At 35.0% G+C, this 18,105-nt stretch overlaps 1 protein-coding gene across 4 annotated transcripts in view; it reads right to left on the bottom strand.

Moving 5' to 3' along the window:
• Positions 1-685: 685 nt before the first annotated feature.
• LOC145269496 (uncharacterized) overlaps positions 686-18,105 on the bottom strand; it is an 89,282-nt gene continuing 71,862 nt past the window's right edge. For 3 of the 4 annotated variants that reach the window (XM_080125231.1, XM_080125232.1, XM_080125230.1), the window contains exons 2-4: positions 15,224-15,334; positions 8,638-8,699; positions 686-3,819 (exon numbers count right to left, since the gene is read on the bottom strand). In XM_080125231.1, the coding sequence (XP_079981357.1) occupies positions 1,948-3,783 (1,836 nt within the window). In that variant the 5' untranslated portion in view covers positions 3,784-3,819; positions 8,638-8,699; positions 15,224-15,334 and the 3' untranslated portion in view covers positions 686-1,947. The remainder of the gene's footprint in view (positions 3,820-8,637; positions 8,700-15,223; positions 15,335-18,105) is intronic. The other variant, XM_080125233.1, reaches the window with a different exon arrangement.

Raw genomic sequence — 18,105 nt, forward strand, 5'->3', positions numbered from 1 at the left:
AATATAAAAGGCACAGAGAACTTCTCTCGTCAGAGAAAGGGATAACGGACACTAACAGCAACGCTCGCCGAGTGAAATTCAGTAGCTGAAATGACAGCTTTTCTCGCACGTCAAAAAACATTGCTTGACTTTCTCTTTCTCTCACTTCACCACAACACATAGTCAAACTTTTTCTCTCACACTCTCAAGTCTTCACCTTCTTCCTCCCTTCCTTCTTTCATACCGACTGCCACCTTGGCGCACACAAAAAAGTAATTTCTTTTCTTTTAATAAAAATAAACAAAAGTTTATTTTACATTATTTGGTAGTGTATATCTTTTTATTTATTTATTTCAGGGGATTTATGTAAGTCCCCAACAATTGGAAACCCCGACCTTCGTCTACAAAGGTCAAAAGTCACTCAAAGAATAAGGGTTCATGAAATGAATGGATTGTCAGCTTCATAATGAAGAATATTATGAGAGGCTTGAAAATGGTGAATAGAATTTTAAAAAATTTGATTTTTTGAGTATTTGTTGTTTGATCCAGTCTGTTCAAGTCAGTTTTTTATTCGCTTCAGACAAGGTATAAAATCACTTGACGTAAGGATCTATAAAAAATAATAAAAGAAAGCAAAAAGAAATAAAAGCAAAAAAAACAAAAAACAAGGTACTTGTTTAGTTTAATCAAGACATTAAAAAAATGATCATATTCAAAAAAAATTTTTATTGTACACACTCATTATGGAATAAAGTTTTCATACAAAAAAAAAATCACTTAATTTGATCAGGTAGGTATTTTTATAGAGGAAAATCAAACTTCATCATGTTGCGGCCATCTTGTTTGCGCATGTGTGAATGGTTCACATCACAGATTACTTATGTTAAGAATAAGTAACTTTGAAAACACTTTTTAAAGTCATGTCAAGCTGGCCTAATGGTTATCGTACTTGACTCACTACCTTTAGATTTTGATTTCGATCTCAGCTCGGGTACTTTTTTTTTTTACTTACAAGAAGTAAAATGTTTAGAAAAAACATAATACTCGCATGGACATGTTTCACTTTCGTCATAAATTAAAATATAATATTTATGCGTATTTTAAAACCGGGCAACGCCGGGCAGCCTTCTAGTATGTTATAAAAGTGATCTTGTCTGTTTGTGAAACAGTCTCTGCCAAACTACTCTGTCAATTTTTTGGTCTACAAACTTGAAACTTCATATATGGGGTATTCGGACCTGTGGAACAAAATGAATTAGGTTTTTAGCTGATTAAGGGGTCAAAATTGAAAAAAATTGAAACTGGCAGGCATCGTTTGACGTTATGTGTATGCTTTGCGCATGCACAAATATACATTTGTACATTTAACTGCATTAATTTGTCATTAGCTCAGATGGTAGCAAATACTGCTGGAGAGCTAAATCTTTGGATTTTGATTCTAGCTGATGGCACCTAAGTCATATATATTTTTTTACTTTGGAAATTAATACTATATATTGGGTACAATATGATAATTAATAGAGAATTATTATTATCATTATAAATATAAAATCTGCATAAATTTAAGTATATTTTATGATTGAGCAACGCTGGGTGGCCTGATAGTATATATATATATATATATATATATATAAATGTCAAAAGTCTATATTCCAAATTCATGATGTTGCCCATCTTACAATTTATTCCTTTAATTCAGTTGACACTTACAATTCTTGGCAGTATCTGTTTCGTAGTGCAAAACCAATCACTTAATTATTATATCAATTAGTGAATCTATTTTGCCCTTAACTCATCAGAATAAACAGCAACAATCAATCGACCAAAAGGAAACAAAATGCGTTTGGACATGATTAAAAAATCCGAAAATTTGAAGAGAAGTTGCAAATACCTTATAGTTTTCTTTCATTACGCCATTTTGAATATATATATATATATATATATATATATATATATATAAATTTTCAATTAATAATATATTTGAAATATTTTGATTAAATATTGTCCATTTATTTTAATTGCAACATATATTTCATTTCCTAAAATATAAATTCTTGGACGAAATTCAGACTTCTTTTCAAATTTGTACAAATTCTTTACCGGCGAAATGCAAAAGATCCCCTCTTCATTGCAGAAGTATAGATGACCAAATTCATTCAGAAAAAAGTCCGAAATGTGTACTTCTGTGTTTACTGATCGTAGTTTTTCACCGTTCGAATTAAAACAAAATAACATGGAGGAGTTTATTTCTGCCAGCCAGAAATTGCCAGTTGATGGGTCAGCACGGATCAAGGGGAAATATTCGTTTTCTATCTCCTTAGGTTTTATGGTTTTGATATTCTTGCCCTGAATTGAGAAGGACTCAACCCGACGCTCGAAATCACAGGTGAATATCGTTTCATCCATTTTGCACAGGGAAAAGAAACCGATTTTGTCATGATGGACGACATTTTTGATTTTTAAAAATGGTGGATTTTTTAACCTCTCTAAAAAGATGAGCCTGTTTTGGTCGCCTGAACCAACGATGTAACTGTCTGGGCAAATGAAGCACATCTCCCAGGGATAAAACTTATTAGTGTCATCAAATAATTTGCACTCACAAACCATCTCACCTTGCTCAGTAAATTCAATTATCGATCTTTTGTTAAAGTCGGAAATAAAAACATGTTTGTCTTCTTTACTTACGCAAAGCGAATAAATGTACACGTTCGATTTTACTACCTCCCATTGTTTATAACATTCTAAATTATTTGCGGGTAGTTTCTCTTTTCTTAAAGACAATGAACCTATCTCATCGCTTTTCAAATTTTCGCTGGCATCCACCCACCAATTGGCTAGGGTGACATCTAACTGGCATTTCTCTATCATTCCGACAGATTGGTGCATCCAAGACGAGAGCTTCAGAGCAAGTAACCTCAACCAATATGCAACATGCATATCATCGTGTCCTTCCGTCAATATTTGGTGAAGTTTGAGGCGCCAGGTTTCCAATTCTTTTAAAATTATATGATTTTTGTCTATGAAGCCACGCCATCGTCTCACCTGCTTTTCAGTCTTCTCTTTCATATCTTTGCAAAGATCATGCGTCTTCAACCTTGCATTTTCCATTATCTGTTCGAAATCATGCCAACTTTCTAAGCTTGTTGCTTCACATTCCAAACACAACTGAGCCATATATTGCTCCATACTTTCGTTCGCTCTGGTGAGGCTGTCTTCAATATTACCGATTTTTTTTTCCAGAGTGGAGCCATGGGATACCTCTCTCAAGGCTTCTTCTCCCGTCGATAATGGCTGCGATAGACACATGTACGACTCAGTGGTGTGATTCCCGTAATAAATATTACATTTTTCACAAAAGAGTTTTCCATGCAAAAGACATTTGTCAGCCATCATCATTTCAACAGCCTCCACCTTGCCGATTTTGTCCAAATCTTTCAGAGTGTGATTTTCTTGGAATTTACTGTGTGATCGGTTACACTTTTCGCACAAGAGTTTCTGGCACTGCCGACACCAACTTTTCGCAGCTGATTTGATACCATCTTCAAAACATAAATTGCAGTTCCAGTCCATCGACTCGAGTTGCCGATGCCGCAGAGATTTGGCTAAAAATGGAGAGGAGCACAATTGGTCAAGCGTGAAAGGCTCTTTGCATTTTGGACAATGCCTGTTTTTCTCATCTTCCAGATTTTGGTTTAAGCAGGTGTCACAGTAAGAATGAAGGCATGGCAATGTCTTTGATTCTAAGACCAGCTCTTTTCGGCACCCGGAACAACTAAAAGTGATTTGATTTTCGTTCATTGCCATTTAGGTATTCTTCAGAAAAAAAAAAAAATAATCAACCTGAAAAGAGAAAGAAAAGAAAAAAATTATAGTTATATTCATGTATTATTATTCATCGGACTACTGTTCTCATCTTAGGTGTGATTTTCACAACGATGCGGTCGATATAACCTCTGACCTTCCTCAGGTGTATCTTGTCAAACTCGGATATGTTTCAGTCAAACTCGGGAATTTGGACGGAATTTCGAGCAGAACCCTTTATTTTACTTTATGGGGGTAGCGTGCTCTTGTTCCATCATCCATAACTGGATAGAGGTCCTAAGTAATTCGAAAATGTATATTTCAGTTGCCCACACTGAGGATTGAACCTTCAACTTCAGGAGACTATCACTTTTACAACTGATTTTTTTCTCACTACTCTAAATAATACCCTAAAATAATAATAAAGGTATAAGAACGTTGCCAAATTTTTTAGATGAGGATTGGTTCTTTGTAGTATTATTCATCGGACTACTGTTCTCATCTTGAGTGTGATTTTCACAACGTTTCGGTCGATACAACCTCCGACCTTCTTCAGGTGTACCTTGTCGAACTCGGAAATGATTCTGTCGAACTCAGGAATTTGGACAAAATTTCGAGCAGAACCCTTTATTTACTTCACGCGGGTAGCGTGGTCTTGTTCCGTCAGCCATGACTGGATAGAGGTCCTAAGTAATTCGAAAATGTATATTTCGGTCGCCCACACTGAGGATTGAACCTTCAACCTTCAGGAGAATAACACTCTTACAATTGATTTTTCTAATGCCATTTCCTCCAAGTATTCCATGTATGCATTGGCCAATACCGGGGACAATGGTGAAAACCACACTCAAGATGAGAACAGTAGTCCGATTAATAATAATACATATAACCAATCCTCATCTCAAAAATTCAGAAACGACAGTTGTATTCATATTATGAACAGCTTGTGTGAAAACCAATTTAACACACAGCTAAAATATAATAAATTATCCCTAACTAAAATCTTTGTCTATGTGTGACATCACCTCCATCCTAATTATATTGCTGTCATGTATAGAGGCAATCTAACCTGCAAAAAGTGGCTGAGAAGTCTCATCAGCATTCTCCGGTGAGGGCGCCTCAGGCAAATAGCAATAAACTTTCTCAAATAGAAAAGGCAAAGCATGGGAAGGTGGACCTCCTGGAACTGCACAGAACTTTACTCCCACCCCAAAATCAACAGGGATCCGATCATTACAGGAATGGTCTAATCTATGTTGATTTTGGGAGCCCAGAATAGTGAAAATATAAATGACTAGCGGGGGGGGGGGAGGTACCCGGAGTTGCCCGGGTGTTTGTAGGTGTGGGTGTGTGTTGGGGGGAAGGAGCAAAAAAATTTTTAAAAAAGTTTTGGTAAGTATGTAAGGATCGAACACGGAATATTGAGGTGAAAAAAAACCTGACAACTTACCCACTCGCCCACGAAGGGAGAGTAACTAAACAGAGTTTAATTTTAACAATTAAAAAGTTAAATTGACAGGTGCGCGATTTTAATGATCATGCCATAGAAGTCCAGCAGTGAACATTTACTGCGAGACAGTTTTTCTGGTTTTGTTTCCCAATTTTCTGTTTCGCCAAAATGTTGGGGGGAACCCAGCTCCCCATAAAGAGGAGAGTGTTCATATGAATAGCAATTGTCTGATATAAGGAGTTTCCCCTGCATTGATCAAACGCCCATTGCTTTCTGGACGTTTCCGACTTTCGTGCCGGGAAGCGCACCTTCGCTTCAGATCAGTTTCGTTTTTATACAAAAAAGCCGAATCAACACGAGAGGCATCGTGTAAAATTCGACGTGAATAAATGTAGACGTGATATGCATTTACAAATCCTAGATATTATTATCTGGGGGGTATATAAACACTTCTAAGCGATAGTAACCCACCCCCGGAAACCCCGACAAAAAAAGCCTTTGTTGGACATACAAAACTCTCACACGCGTTTTGCCTTTTATATATATACTAGCAGGGGGTACCCAGCGTTGCCCGGGTGTTTGGAGGTGTGTGTGGTTTTGGGTAAATCAAAACTCCGGGGGGGGGGGAGAGGTTAAAATATAAAAAAAAAATAGTTTTGGTAGGTGAGTATGAGGATCGAACCCAAACCCTTGAGGCAAAGTTGGAAATTAAAGTGTGAAAAAAAAATCCTGCGACGTTAACCACTGGCATACAACGAGAACACATTTGAATTTATTTATTTAACTATTAAAAACAGAATTGACACGTGGGCGCAATAAAAGTTAACTCTGCTGATTCTATTTGACCTGATTAATGAGGTCAAATAGAAGTAGCGGACTTAACCTTTTGTTGGGTTTGTTTACTTAACTTTGACTGGTTTTTTCCCCAAGATGTTAGGGAGGGGGAAACCAGGAGTTTGGCCCCACATTGATCAAAGCTGATTGCTTCTGGACGTTTCCTGCCGGGATGCCGAGAAGACACCATTTGAATTTAGTTTCACTTTATTTATACTAAAAAGCAGAACAAACAGGCATGTTGCGGACCAGGATATATAAATACCCTAACTCGCCACAAGAAAAAATAATGAAACGAATTGAATGAAGGAAACAAAGAACTCAAATGCTGGAATAAAATAAACATGTCGTTTATTTTCTGTTGAGAAATGAAAGTCTTGGGTGTACACGTGTTCGTTCAGCCGTTGATGACTATGTGCGTGGAAGGAAAGGGGAATGCAATAGAGAAACATGAAGTGGCAAGCCGGCCTGTAGAAAGAGAGGGTTAAGCTCAGTAGAGAGTCACGCACATGTCTGTTTTGATGGACCAAGATGAAGGGGAGATAGAGTGAGAAAGTCAATCCAGGTTATGGAGATAGAAAACGTATAAAGTGTACGTACTGTTTGTTAGCTCGTGCCCCATAAATAGTCGCAGGGGGCGTGAGTGGTCCGACGACTGCTCAGCTCGAGAGCTAAGTCGAAAAGGAAGATGCTGCTTATTGCTCTTCCTTTTATAGGTGTTTCTGGTAGTCCTTTGCGCATGTGTGTATTTCCTTTGAAAGGGGAAGTGACGTTGTCCGTGTGTGCGTGTATGTGCGTACGTGTGCGCGTGTGTATACACGTGAATGTGAGTGTATGTACGCGAATGTGAATATGTGCACGTGTGTGGACGTGGGCGCGTATGGTTGTGTGCGCGTATGTATGTGACAAGTAATATAGCTTGAAATGTGAACGCGTGTTTTTGTGTGAGACTAGAAAAGGCTGGCAGTGATGGCTGAGAATGCAGTTAGGAGATTCGAAGTTCTTATCCGTCGCGGTTAACACCTGGCGCAGTTGATAGAGACGTTGAATCTCTACGGTTCCAGATGAACATTGTCTGAAGATAGCGGTTTCAATCCCACCTAAAGCGTGCCAGAGGTTAATTGGTCAAAAATGTGGTGAGACGACAACAACTACGGATGGCAGTGATGGCTGAGAATGCAGTTAGGAGATTCGAAGTTCCTATCCGTCGCGGTTAACACCTGACGAAGGCCAGAGGAAGTTGGCCGAAACGTTGTGAACCAATAAAAAGATCGAAAAACAACAACTAATAAAGATGAGACTAATAGTCCGAAATAAAAATTAACAAGACCCCAGCCTATTTGCTAATGCATTGAATACAAAACTAATCTCTCTACATGCATTTCGAAACTATCTTTTCTTAACTCTCTGACCACGTGATCGAAAATAAATCTATGTAGCACAAAAAGAACACTCAACCAATCTCTGTCACATAATTTTGTTTATGTTAGTTATGAAAAATAAAATTCCTTTTCATCAACTTAAAATTCCTGGTACATATTTCAACATAAATATTTTATATTTAAATATCTAATCCGATTTGATGACATTATTTCTGTTATTCATACATTCCTTTTTGTTATGGAAATATTTCTACTAACCAAACACTGAAAATTGCCCACGATAATTACCCAGCATTTTCCGGGAATCAATAACGTAACAGTTGGTGTTGTGAATTATAGTTTAAGTTAAGATGAGTAGGTACAAATCGCAACGTTGATGAGAATGGCTTGTGACAATTTTTTTCATTTACACATCATCATCATCATCGTCATCAGTGATGGCTTAACTGGTGTATGGAGGACAGCTTTTGGAAATTTACTTCCAACTTAACCTATCTCCATCCCGGTCTTTATTCATCCCTCTTTATCTTAAGTCAAACTTATCACTTCCTATTTGGTTCTACCTGATCAGGCTGTCTAAAGATAATGGCTTCCTGTCCCAAAATGCACCAAACATTGATGTTATTGCATTTTTTCCTTTCCCTTTACAAAACTCAATCATGTTTTGCAAAGCCAAAAACAAAATCAACAATTTTCCTCAACAAAGCAAACCAAACCAATCCAAACCAAACCGAACACCATGAATAAATATTTGAAAATATAAAGAACTTGAGGCTTAAAAAGTTTTACCAAAATTACTGGATTCGACATTAAATAACCGGAAAAGCGTTGATATGCCATAAAACAAAACAACCAAACCAAACCCTATGAATAAATATTTGAAAATATAAAGAACTTGAAACATAAAAACTTCTACTAAAATAGCCGGATTCAGCATTAAATAACCGGAAAAGGGTTAACATGCCGTGAAACAAAACAACCAAACCAAACTATCACTTGCTAAGATCTAGGTCTGTCTTTAAGATGCACACTATACATCCATTGTATCATTCTCACCATTTCATTCCATGCAACGCATGTCCTCAACCGTCACTGGCCATGTTCCAATGGTATCCCCAAGGTAACAAAACTCCTGAACAACCACTATGGTTTTCTTGCACACAAATTGGTTATCATCATCTTTCAACTTACCTGTAATTCACCTTTGTCCGTTCGTCTGTTCGTCTGTCTGCACTTTTCTCAATAACTACACCCTGGAATTTAAAAAAATTTGCACAAACATTAAACTTGCCCGGATTCGAACCTGAAATCTTCTGATCCATATCATTATCCTGTCCGTATGCCGAGAGATGTTACCGCGACTGTATACAGACAGTGCTAAATTTTGTTGACATGGGCAGGTAACTTTTTCGACAATTGCACGCAACACCAAAAACCCTTATTTCGGGCGTTTTGTGTGACTCAGCATTGTTCGTTATGAACCATACATAGATCAGGACAGTCTAGGGACTCACACCTTTCAGGAAAAAAAGAATTTTTCAATTCGGTGCATCCGTTCGAAAGTTTTATTGGTATACACACACACACAGACACACATAAATAAATAAATAGACATTTAGAATTTTATTAATAGTATAGATTAAGCTTCTAGTTCAGAGAGAGAGAGAGAGAGAGAGAGAGAGAGAGAGAGAGGCGTTAGTTATGTAGGGTTGGTTGGTTTATGACTCGCCAATGGAGAGATGTCAAGACGTCAATCACGCTTGCCGCTGTCAGTCTTCTCTCTTCTGTTTTCTGTTGTTTATTTTTCTCTTATATAGTCACAAATCGACATTCCTGGAATTGTAAACATCAAGATATAACGTTCTTCTTTTCTATTTTACATTGCACAATTCATAACTTCTGACCTTGGAATGTAAACAGTTCTTTGTTTTCATTTAATTACAATTTCGGTCATTTTTATGGGACACAAAAATGCAGATCAACTCCATTCGGAATGTGCGTGTGTGCACACCTCTGCTTTCAAATATACGTCGCCACGTCTCTATATCCAAAAGCGGTGACTATATAATGTAAAAATAAAAGAGTGCATAGGATTTAATTAATTAAGAGGGTGGTTCAACAAGAACTTGTTTCAATTGGACTTGAAAATGACCATGTTGTAGTCAGCTGAGAAGTAGCCTCATAGTATTATCTTCCAGATATACAGTTCTATGAAAGAAACTTTGTTTATAGAAGTTTCATATAGTTTTAAATAGAGAGAGAGAGAGAGAAAGGAGAGAGAGAAAGAAAGGGAAACTATTGACAGTGGTTGTTGCTAGACGAGTGTATGTTTTGAATGTTTTATAGATCGGAGCTCAATCGAGCACCTGCTATGAAATAATTATAGAATAGGTTAAGACTTTCAGAAGAGAAATGGTACACAAACCTTTCCCTCAACCTACTACATAGTGTATATTTAGATTTATTTTATGTTGTTACATAGTGTCTATAAAAACGGTACCAAATAATCAGTCTGTCTTATACTGTGTGTGTATAAATAATGAGTCTGTTGATGCATATATATAATGCCTAAATAACAATGCAGTTCATAATTGTCTGCATAAACGTGCTGTATATATAATGTGGATGTATGTGTGTGTGGCTTGTGTCATCTAGCAGATGTGTGTGTGTGTGTGTGTGTCAGTGTTTCGACATTCAACAAACAGACAATAATGTATAAGGGACAAAGAATAAACATCTTTGTCTGTGGCACAGCAGACAAAAGGGACACATACCTTCTTGAATAGTTCTTTGACGTGCTGTCCTAAAATTGAAGACACTTTCCTCTGAAGAAACACCAGTCGGCAAAGTTATTATTTTCATATATAACATTTATTTGCATGACGTTCTGCTTCTCAAGTTGGCACACATTTTTCTGTTATTTCTACTATATCACTCTAATCAGCCAATCAAAATGTTTCCATGACTGACAGACAACACTCCAACTGTCTTTCGAAAATATTGGCGAAAAAAGTGACTCCTCCTTGTAGAAAAGTGCCTAGTTGAGGGTAAAGGAATTAATGTTTTTAGCCAATTTTTTCGATATTTGTCATCCGAAGGGTTGAGCTTAAAAACGTTACTGATATCGTGAAAATCCATTGCCTCTGTCGAAAGTTTTAGGTAGACATACAAACATACATACATACATACATTTAAATAGACAGGTGAGATTTATATAATAGATGAATAAACAAACATGAATTTAAACAATCGAAAATAAGTTGGGGCACTTATCCAATTCTATCCCAATATTAAAAACTGTTCCTTAAAAGAAAATAAACACAATCACACAATAATTTTATTATGTATTAAGGTTAGGTTTTAAAAATGCATTACACCAAAAAATTACGCAAATTTATTGAGTATTTTGAATTAAAAATAAAATAAGAAAAAAAAACACAAAATATCTCGTCCATCACTTCCTGCTTACAGCAAGGTCAACAGCCAAGGGACATAATTCAACGCACATTCATCATAATAATACCTAGAAATTGTTTATCGATCAAATCTTATTTTATTTTATTGGTGTAAAATGTTTTTTTACTTTAACTGCAACTCCGCACGCACCTTTAAATTGACAGGTTTCGGGTCTGCTGAAAACGAATATCACATTCAAATTTAGGACAAACAAATAGTATTCTAGTATTAAGACATTTTTTTCAATGTATTACTTAATGAATCTCAGTAGTCATCGCCATGCTTTATATGGGGGAGGAGGGGGCGTTTTGTAACACTCGTGCACATCAGTACTTGTTCAGTTGGAAAAAACATGGCTGCCAGTGAAAACATAATGGATTACATTGGATAATAAAGGTTTTAATATCCAGTAAACTACTTATCTGCCCCAAATTTAAATATGATATTCGTTTTCAGCATACCCATTTCAGCATTTAATGGTGAATGTTGAGTTGCAGTTTGAGTAAAAAAAAAAATACCATTTTATTTTATAAAAACAAAACATATTGTAAGAATTTGTATAAATTTTGGTGCACATACATTTTTTCATCTAACAACTACGTACATAATAAGTCTATCTATCTATCTCTCTATCTATCTATCAGTAGCAGGGAGACCCGGCGTTGGCCAGAATTGAATGATGATCAACAAATGTTTTACACTCCCATATTTTTATTGTCATCAAAATCAGTGAAATTACCCATTTTTCAATCAAATCGATGGATATCTGCTCTAGTTGGGGACCCACCGCAGTTCACCAGGAGCAGGTTTCACATGTCTCTCCATAGTGACTTAGTCCACAATATATTGTAGCTTACATTGCACTGTAGAGAACCTACTGCTGATTTTATAAAATTATTTTTTATATATAATGACTTGAATCAAAGTTTAAAATGCAAAAGTCAAGTATCATGCTTCAACTGTGCAACAAGAAACATTCATTTCGAATGGGTGCCTGTCATATTAAAGAGCCTACTGTTGATTTTATATGCCTGGCCTTTCTGCTTGTGTGGTGATAATGGCTTTTAGTTTTATTACTATACAAGCACAATTGAACCATGCTACGTGACCATTGCATTTTAAATTTTAATTCAAATCATTATATATAAAATAATTTTATAAAATCAACAGTAGGTTCTCTACAGTGCAATGTAGACTATAGTGTATTGCGGACTAAGTCACTGTGGGGAAGGTATGTGAATATCCTCCGAGTGCACTATTGTGGGTCCTCAATTAGAGCAGGCAATTAATCAATTTGATTGAAAAGTGTGTGATTTCACGGATTTCGATCACAATAAAATATTTGTTGATTCTAATTCAATCCCAGGCAACATCGGGTCTCCCTGTTATTTTGTGAAGAAAGTGTACAGATTAAAAAAAAAAAAAAAAGCAATGGCTGCCAATGATTAAAAGATTAACTTACAATTAGATCTTAATAATTTTATCAAATAAATTAAAATTTTATTTAAGGACAAAAAATCCAGTGCATGTTCCAGAATTTTACCTATTAAAAAATATGCAGAAAAATTCTTATAATGTATGTACTCGTCATGGGATGAAAATGTCATATTCCAAAAATTAGGCAAATTGATTTTTCACTCTTTTGTTTCATTTAACTTCAAAGTTCTCAGAAATTAAGGACCCCCCCCCCTTTCTAGGGCTTAAACTTGATCTCTATATGAGATACATAGATATTCGGATATTTCATTAAAGTTGTCCTTTACTTCTCAAACACTCTTGATGAAATTTAATGCAAATCTGAAATATTTGAATTTTTAAATTTAATTGTGCCATGTATATTTTATATTACTCTCTCTTTTTGTTTCATTTAACTTCAGTCGAAGTTCTCAGAAATCAAAGGGTCCCCCCTTTCTGGGTCTAACACTTGATCTCTATATGAGATCCACAGATATTTGCATGTTTCATTAAAGCTCTCCTTTATTTTTCAAACGCTAAGTTAGTAAAAGAAGTTGGGAACATAATTTTCCTCTTCCCAATTGACCATTTGAATATGTCATAGTATATTTTTCTTGCTGTCTTTTGGTCTTACCAGATTCCAGAAAATAATTCATCTAGTCTGGTGGAGTATCCAACTTCGTCCTGTTACTTGAGGTAACATCACTTGGAAAAGGTGCACCATTACTTGTAAAAGCCAGTGTGTGTTAGCTATACCGAGGAGTTCTTATTTGGGCAGCGAATACTATGTGATTTTAAATATATAGTCGGAGTTTAATTCTAGGGAGAAGTATCCTCATGCCAGGTTGTTCTGAAAAACGCCTGTATAGAGAGACCTTAGACACTCGAGGATAGTGTCCAGTAGGCATTCAAGTTCTCTCCAGTAGGCATTCAAGTTTTCTCCAGCTGGCATTTAAATTCTCTCTAATCGGCATTTAAGTTCGTTCAAACTTGGATATTTCAGTAAAATTTTTCTTTTACACGCTGAGTTAGTAAAAAAAAATGGGAATATAATTTTCCTCTCCACAATTGAACATTTAAATGGTATATTATTATTTTTTTTTGTTGTAGCTTTTTGGTCTTACAAGATTCCAGGGCAAACATTCATCTAGTCTGATGGAGTATTCAGGCACCGCCAAAACATTGGCGCAGGTAAGTACTTTTTGACGGACCGTCTTTTTAAAAATCTATCAAAAATTCAGGTAATTATCCAATCAATACGAAATTTTCAGCGATTATTAAGAGAAGAATGAACTTTATAACAGTGTACTTATTTTTCATAAACAATATTTATATATATGTATATATTTTTTTTGCTTACAACTCCCCCCCCCCTTGTTTTGAGGGGGTTCCAAATATGCTTAAAATAATCATCTGAAACTGGACAAAACATATTGTGTTGTTGTAAGGGACAGGATTATAGATTAAAAAAAAAACAAAAACAAAAAAAAAAACTTGTTTGCATACCTTATTTTGACGTCTGAATATCAGAACTTCGATTGTGTTTAATTATCCTGCTTTGAGTTTTGAAGTGTGAAATTCGGTGAATATGTTAAGTAAAATAATTAATTTAAGTTAAGCAAAACAAAAAAAAATTTTTTTAATATTTATATGAAAAAAGCCATTTTAAAATCTTTGGTAAATAAATTAACAATTTCTTTTTAGCGAGCCGAATAATGCATGACCATTATTAAACAGGGCATGCTTTGAAGAATCGATACAAAAAAAAATTCGATAAATATTGTGCCCTTTGTGTTAAAAATATCATTATTTTTTCGATCCAGTTTGAAAACGTTTGCCGCCTTTCGACTACGATGGACCAAACGCACTGAAATAATTTTTTTTTATTCTGCTTTAAATTGCCCCCTCCCCATTTTGGAGAGCCTGGCCCCCATACACATACACATTAAAAACCAAACTCATACAAATGGTCACCCATCTGGTACTGGCCAGCCTCAGCGTTAATAATACATTGAAATTTTCGTCACTGAAAAATAATTTTTTTTTTGGCTTTTTGGTCTTCCGTAGTTTGCTTTTTATCAAGTACAAATGTAAACAGAGTAATCAAATCGACGCGAAGTAACTGGTTTCTTATATGAATAAGTGGAATTATTTGAAATCCAGGTACTTATATTATAATATTTTTGCATATTCTCATAGAAAATCACCCTAAATTTTAGTTAGACAAGAAATAAACAAATTAATTCTTTCAAACACCTTTTTTTTTTTCTTTTCTTTTTAACTATTTATATACGTTTTTAGTGCAAAACAAAAACCGCCAATTGTTAACTTTTGGGGAAAATTTAACATTTAAAATTTAATTAAAAATAGTAGAAAAAGTTTTACATTATTCTGCTTTCTATATAATAAAATTCAGGGTTTTATCTTTCTGGAAAAAAAAAAGTTACTCAGAAATAATGGATTTTAATAAATGTAATTTCGTTTTAAAAAACAACAACAACAACTTGATTTTTCGGCCATTTTTGGCGGTGTCTAAGCTTTTTGCTGTCACTTAAGGTAACATCACTTGTAAAACATGCACCATTTCTCATAAAAACCAGTGTAGGTTAGTTATATTGAGGAGATCTTACTTGGGCTGTGAATACGAAATGTGATTTTGAATATTCAGTCAGGGTTTACTTGTAGGGAAAATTATCATTGTCCTGAAAAATCCATGTACAGAGCGACCTTAGACACTCAAGGATAGTGCCTCCTAGTAGACATTCAAGTTGCACAAACATATGATCTAAGACAAACTGTGCATAAAAATAGGAAAGATAATCAACTGAGACCTATAGTACAATTGAACAGAAAAATATCAACCTACCTTTTGTGATTGTGTTTTTTTTTGTTTGTTTGTTTCTTTCTTTCTTTTCAATCCACGACTCAAGTTGTTAAACCGACGTTTTCCATTGATAGTAAAAACACAGAATCAATACTGGTGTAAGGAAGATAAGAGAAAACAACATTTTTAACTATACACCAATCAAAACTCGTGTTACAAAAAAATAAAGAAAGGAAGAAAGAAAGAAACACACACACACACACACACACACATATATATATATATATATATATATAAATGTATATATATATGTATATATATATATGTATATATATATATATATATGTATAGATATATATATACATATATATATATATTAAGTAATGTGATCTATAATTTAAAAGTTTTAAAAAATTTTTAAATTTAAAAATCAAAATTTATATATATATATATATATATATATATATATATATATATATATATATAATAAATTCCACAGCCAAACAACGTCGCAGCCCACAAGAGCCATGACAGTCAAAGAACCGGAAGTCCAAGACTCGAGTTTCGCCCTCATTTGGGCTCATCAGTTAGACAACCCGAACTCAGGATATATATATATATATATATATATATATATATATATATATATATATATATATATATATATATATATAGAGAGAGAGAGAGAGAGAGAGAGAGAGAGATTTAAAGGTTATGAGGGTTTTTTGAAGCATGAAAAACGATGTTACTTTTTGTATTTAATATTTTTATTGTTATTTTTTATATTTCAAGCGGACCTCCGCTCTTGGTTGGTCACAAAAAAAGTATCGAAATGAAAAAGGGAAAGAAAACCGTTGAAAGAACTTGAGATTTGTAGCGTGGACAGCGTTCATTCCTAGCAATCATGTTCGAAAAAGTTCACGTGAATCATTTTAGCCGTTTGTGGAAGAAGATTGTGTTTTTAAATATTTTTTAATGTTGCAACGTAAAAGCGTTTAATTCAAACGGCAAAAATGAGACGCAATTGATTTCAATGTTTGGAGGTGTATGATGAGCAAAAAAAAAAAAAAAAAAAAAAAAAAACGGTCAATTTTTTTTAACTTTGACCCCTATTATGGCCCCGTAAAAGTTATTGTTTTGGGCTCAAATTACGTTATTAAATTAGATCCATGTCCAAGGAACCTATATCTAAAATTTCAAGTGTTTAGACCCAAAATTGTCGGTGGAGTTTAGTAGAGTTCTCAAAGGTCAAAGCGTTGAACTTTGACCCCTAAACAGCCAAATTTCTGGCCGAAACCCGACCACATAGATTTTCCAAAATGTCAGTACCCTGTATATCAAATTTCGAGTCTGTAGACTAAAAATTTACAGAGTTATTGCGAAGGAAAATGTACACAGACACACATACAGACATACAGACACACATACACGTTTATATATATATATATACTAGCAGGGGTGCCCGGCGTTGCTCGGGTGTTTAGAGGTGTATGCTGTGCAAAAAAAGCAAAAAAACAAAAAAAATGGTTAATTTTTTAAAACTTTGACCCCTATTATGACCCCTTAAAATTTATAGTTTCGGGCTCAAATCACTTTATTAAGTTAGATCCAGGTTCAAGGAACCTATATCTAAAATTTCAAGTGTCTAGACCCAAAATTGTCGGAGGAGTTTGGTAGAGTTCTTAAAGGTCAAATCGTTGAAATTTGACCCCTTAACAGCCAAATTTCTGGCTGACACCCGTCACATCGATTTTCCCAAATCTCAGTACCCGGTATTTCAAATTTCGAGTCTATAGACTAAAAATTGACAGAGTTATTGCGTAGGGAAATGTACACAGACAGACACACAGACAGACAGACAGACAGACAGACAGACAGACACGTTCACTTTTATATATATATATATATATATATATATATATATATATATATATATATATATATATATATATACACTTGTGCCCGATATTATTCATACCCCTCGGATCTTTGTAGATTTCTATAAGAATATTGCTCAAACCAGAAGGTAGACAATATTAAAGGGATTTCAAACAATAAATCAAGCATAAGCATTTAATTTAAACTGAACAAATAAATAAATTATGCAAGTTTGAAACATTATACAAAGGAAAACGATAATGGCACTAGTTCAAAATTATTCATACCTCTCTTACTAATAGTCAATAGCATGCCCTTTATTCTTAATAACTGCCTGTAACCGTTTTGGATGTTTATCAACAAGGTTTTTACAAGAATCAACACTGATTTTTGACCATTCTTCAATGCAGTAGTTCTCCAAATCCCTCAAATTTCTAGGTTTCCGCTTTTTAACCTCAGTTTTCAATATGTTCCAAAGGTTTTCGATAGGGTTCAGGTCGGGACTCTGGCTAGGCCATTCCAAAACATTAATTTGATTATCCTCAAACCATTTCTTGACTATTTTGGCAGTATGTTTTGGATCATTATCCTGTTGAAGGACCCAGTTTGGTCCTAAATGGAGCTTCTCCGCATCCTGTCTAATGTTTTTCTGGAGTATCTCCAAATATTGCTCCTTCTTCATGGTTCCATCTATCTTGAACAAACTACCTGGACCACTAGCCGAAAAGGAGCCCCCAAAAATTAGGCTACCACCACCATGTTTCACCGTGGGTATGGTGTTCTTTGGGTTGTAAGCTTCTCCTTTCTTCCTCCAAACGTAAGAAGCATCCATATGGCCAAACAATTCAATTTTTGTTTCGTCAGTCCACAACATACTTGGGAAAACGGACTCTGGAGAATTCACATGGGTCCTAGCAAACTTTAGACGTGCTGCAAGGTGTTTTCCGGTGTGCAATGGAGTCCTTCTCTGTCTTCTTCCTTTCAGACCATTTTCATGCAGAGTCCTTTGCAATGTTAGCCTTGATATTTTTATGCCAGAAGACTCC

The sequence above is a fragment of the Euprymna scolopes genome, chromosome 45, assembly GCF_053919585.1.
Source record: "Euprymna scolopes isolate OS-2025 chromosome 45, ASM5391958v1, whole genome shotgun sequence".
NCBI lineage: Eukaryota > Metazoa > Mollusca > Cephalopoda > Sepiida > Sepiolidae > Euprymna > Euprymna scolopes.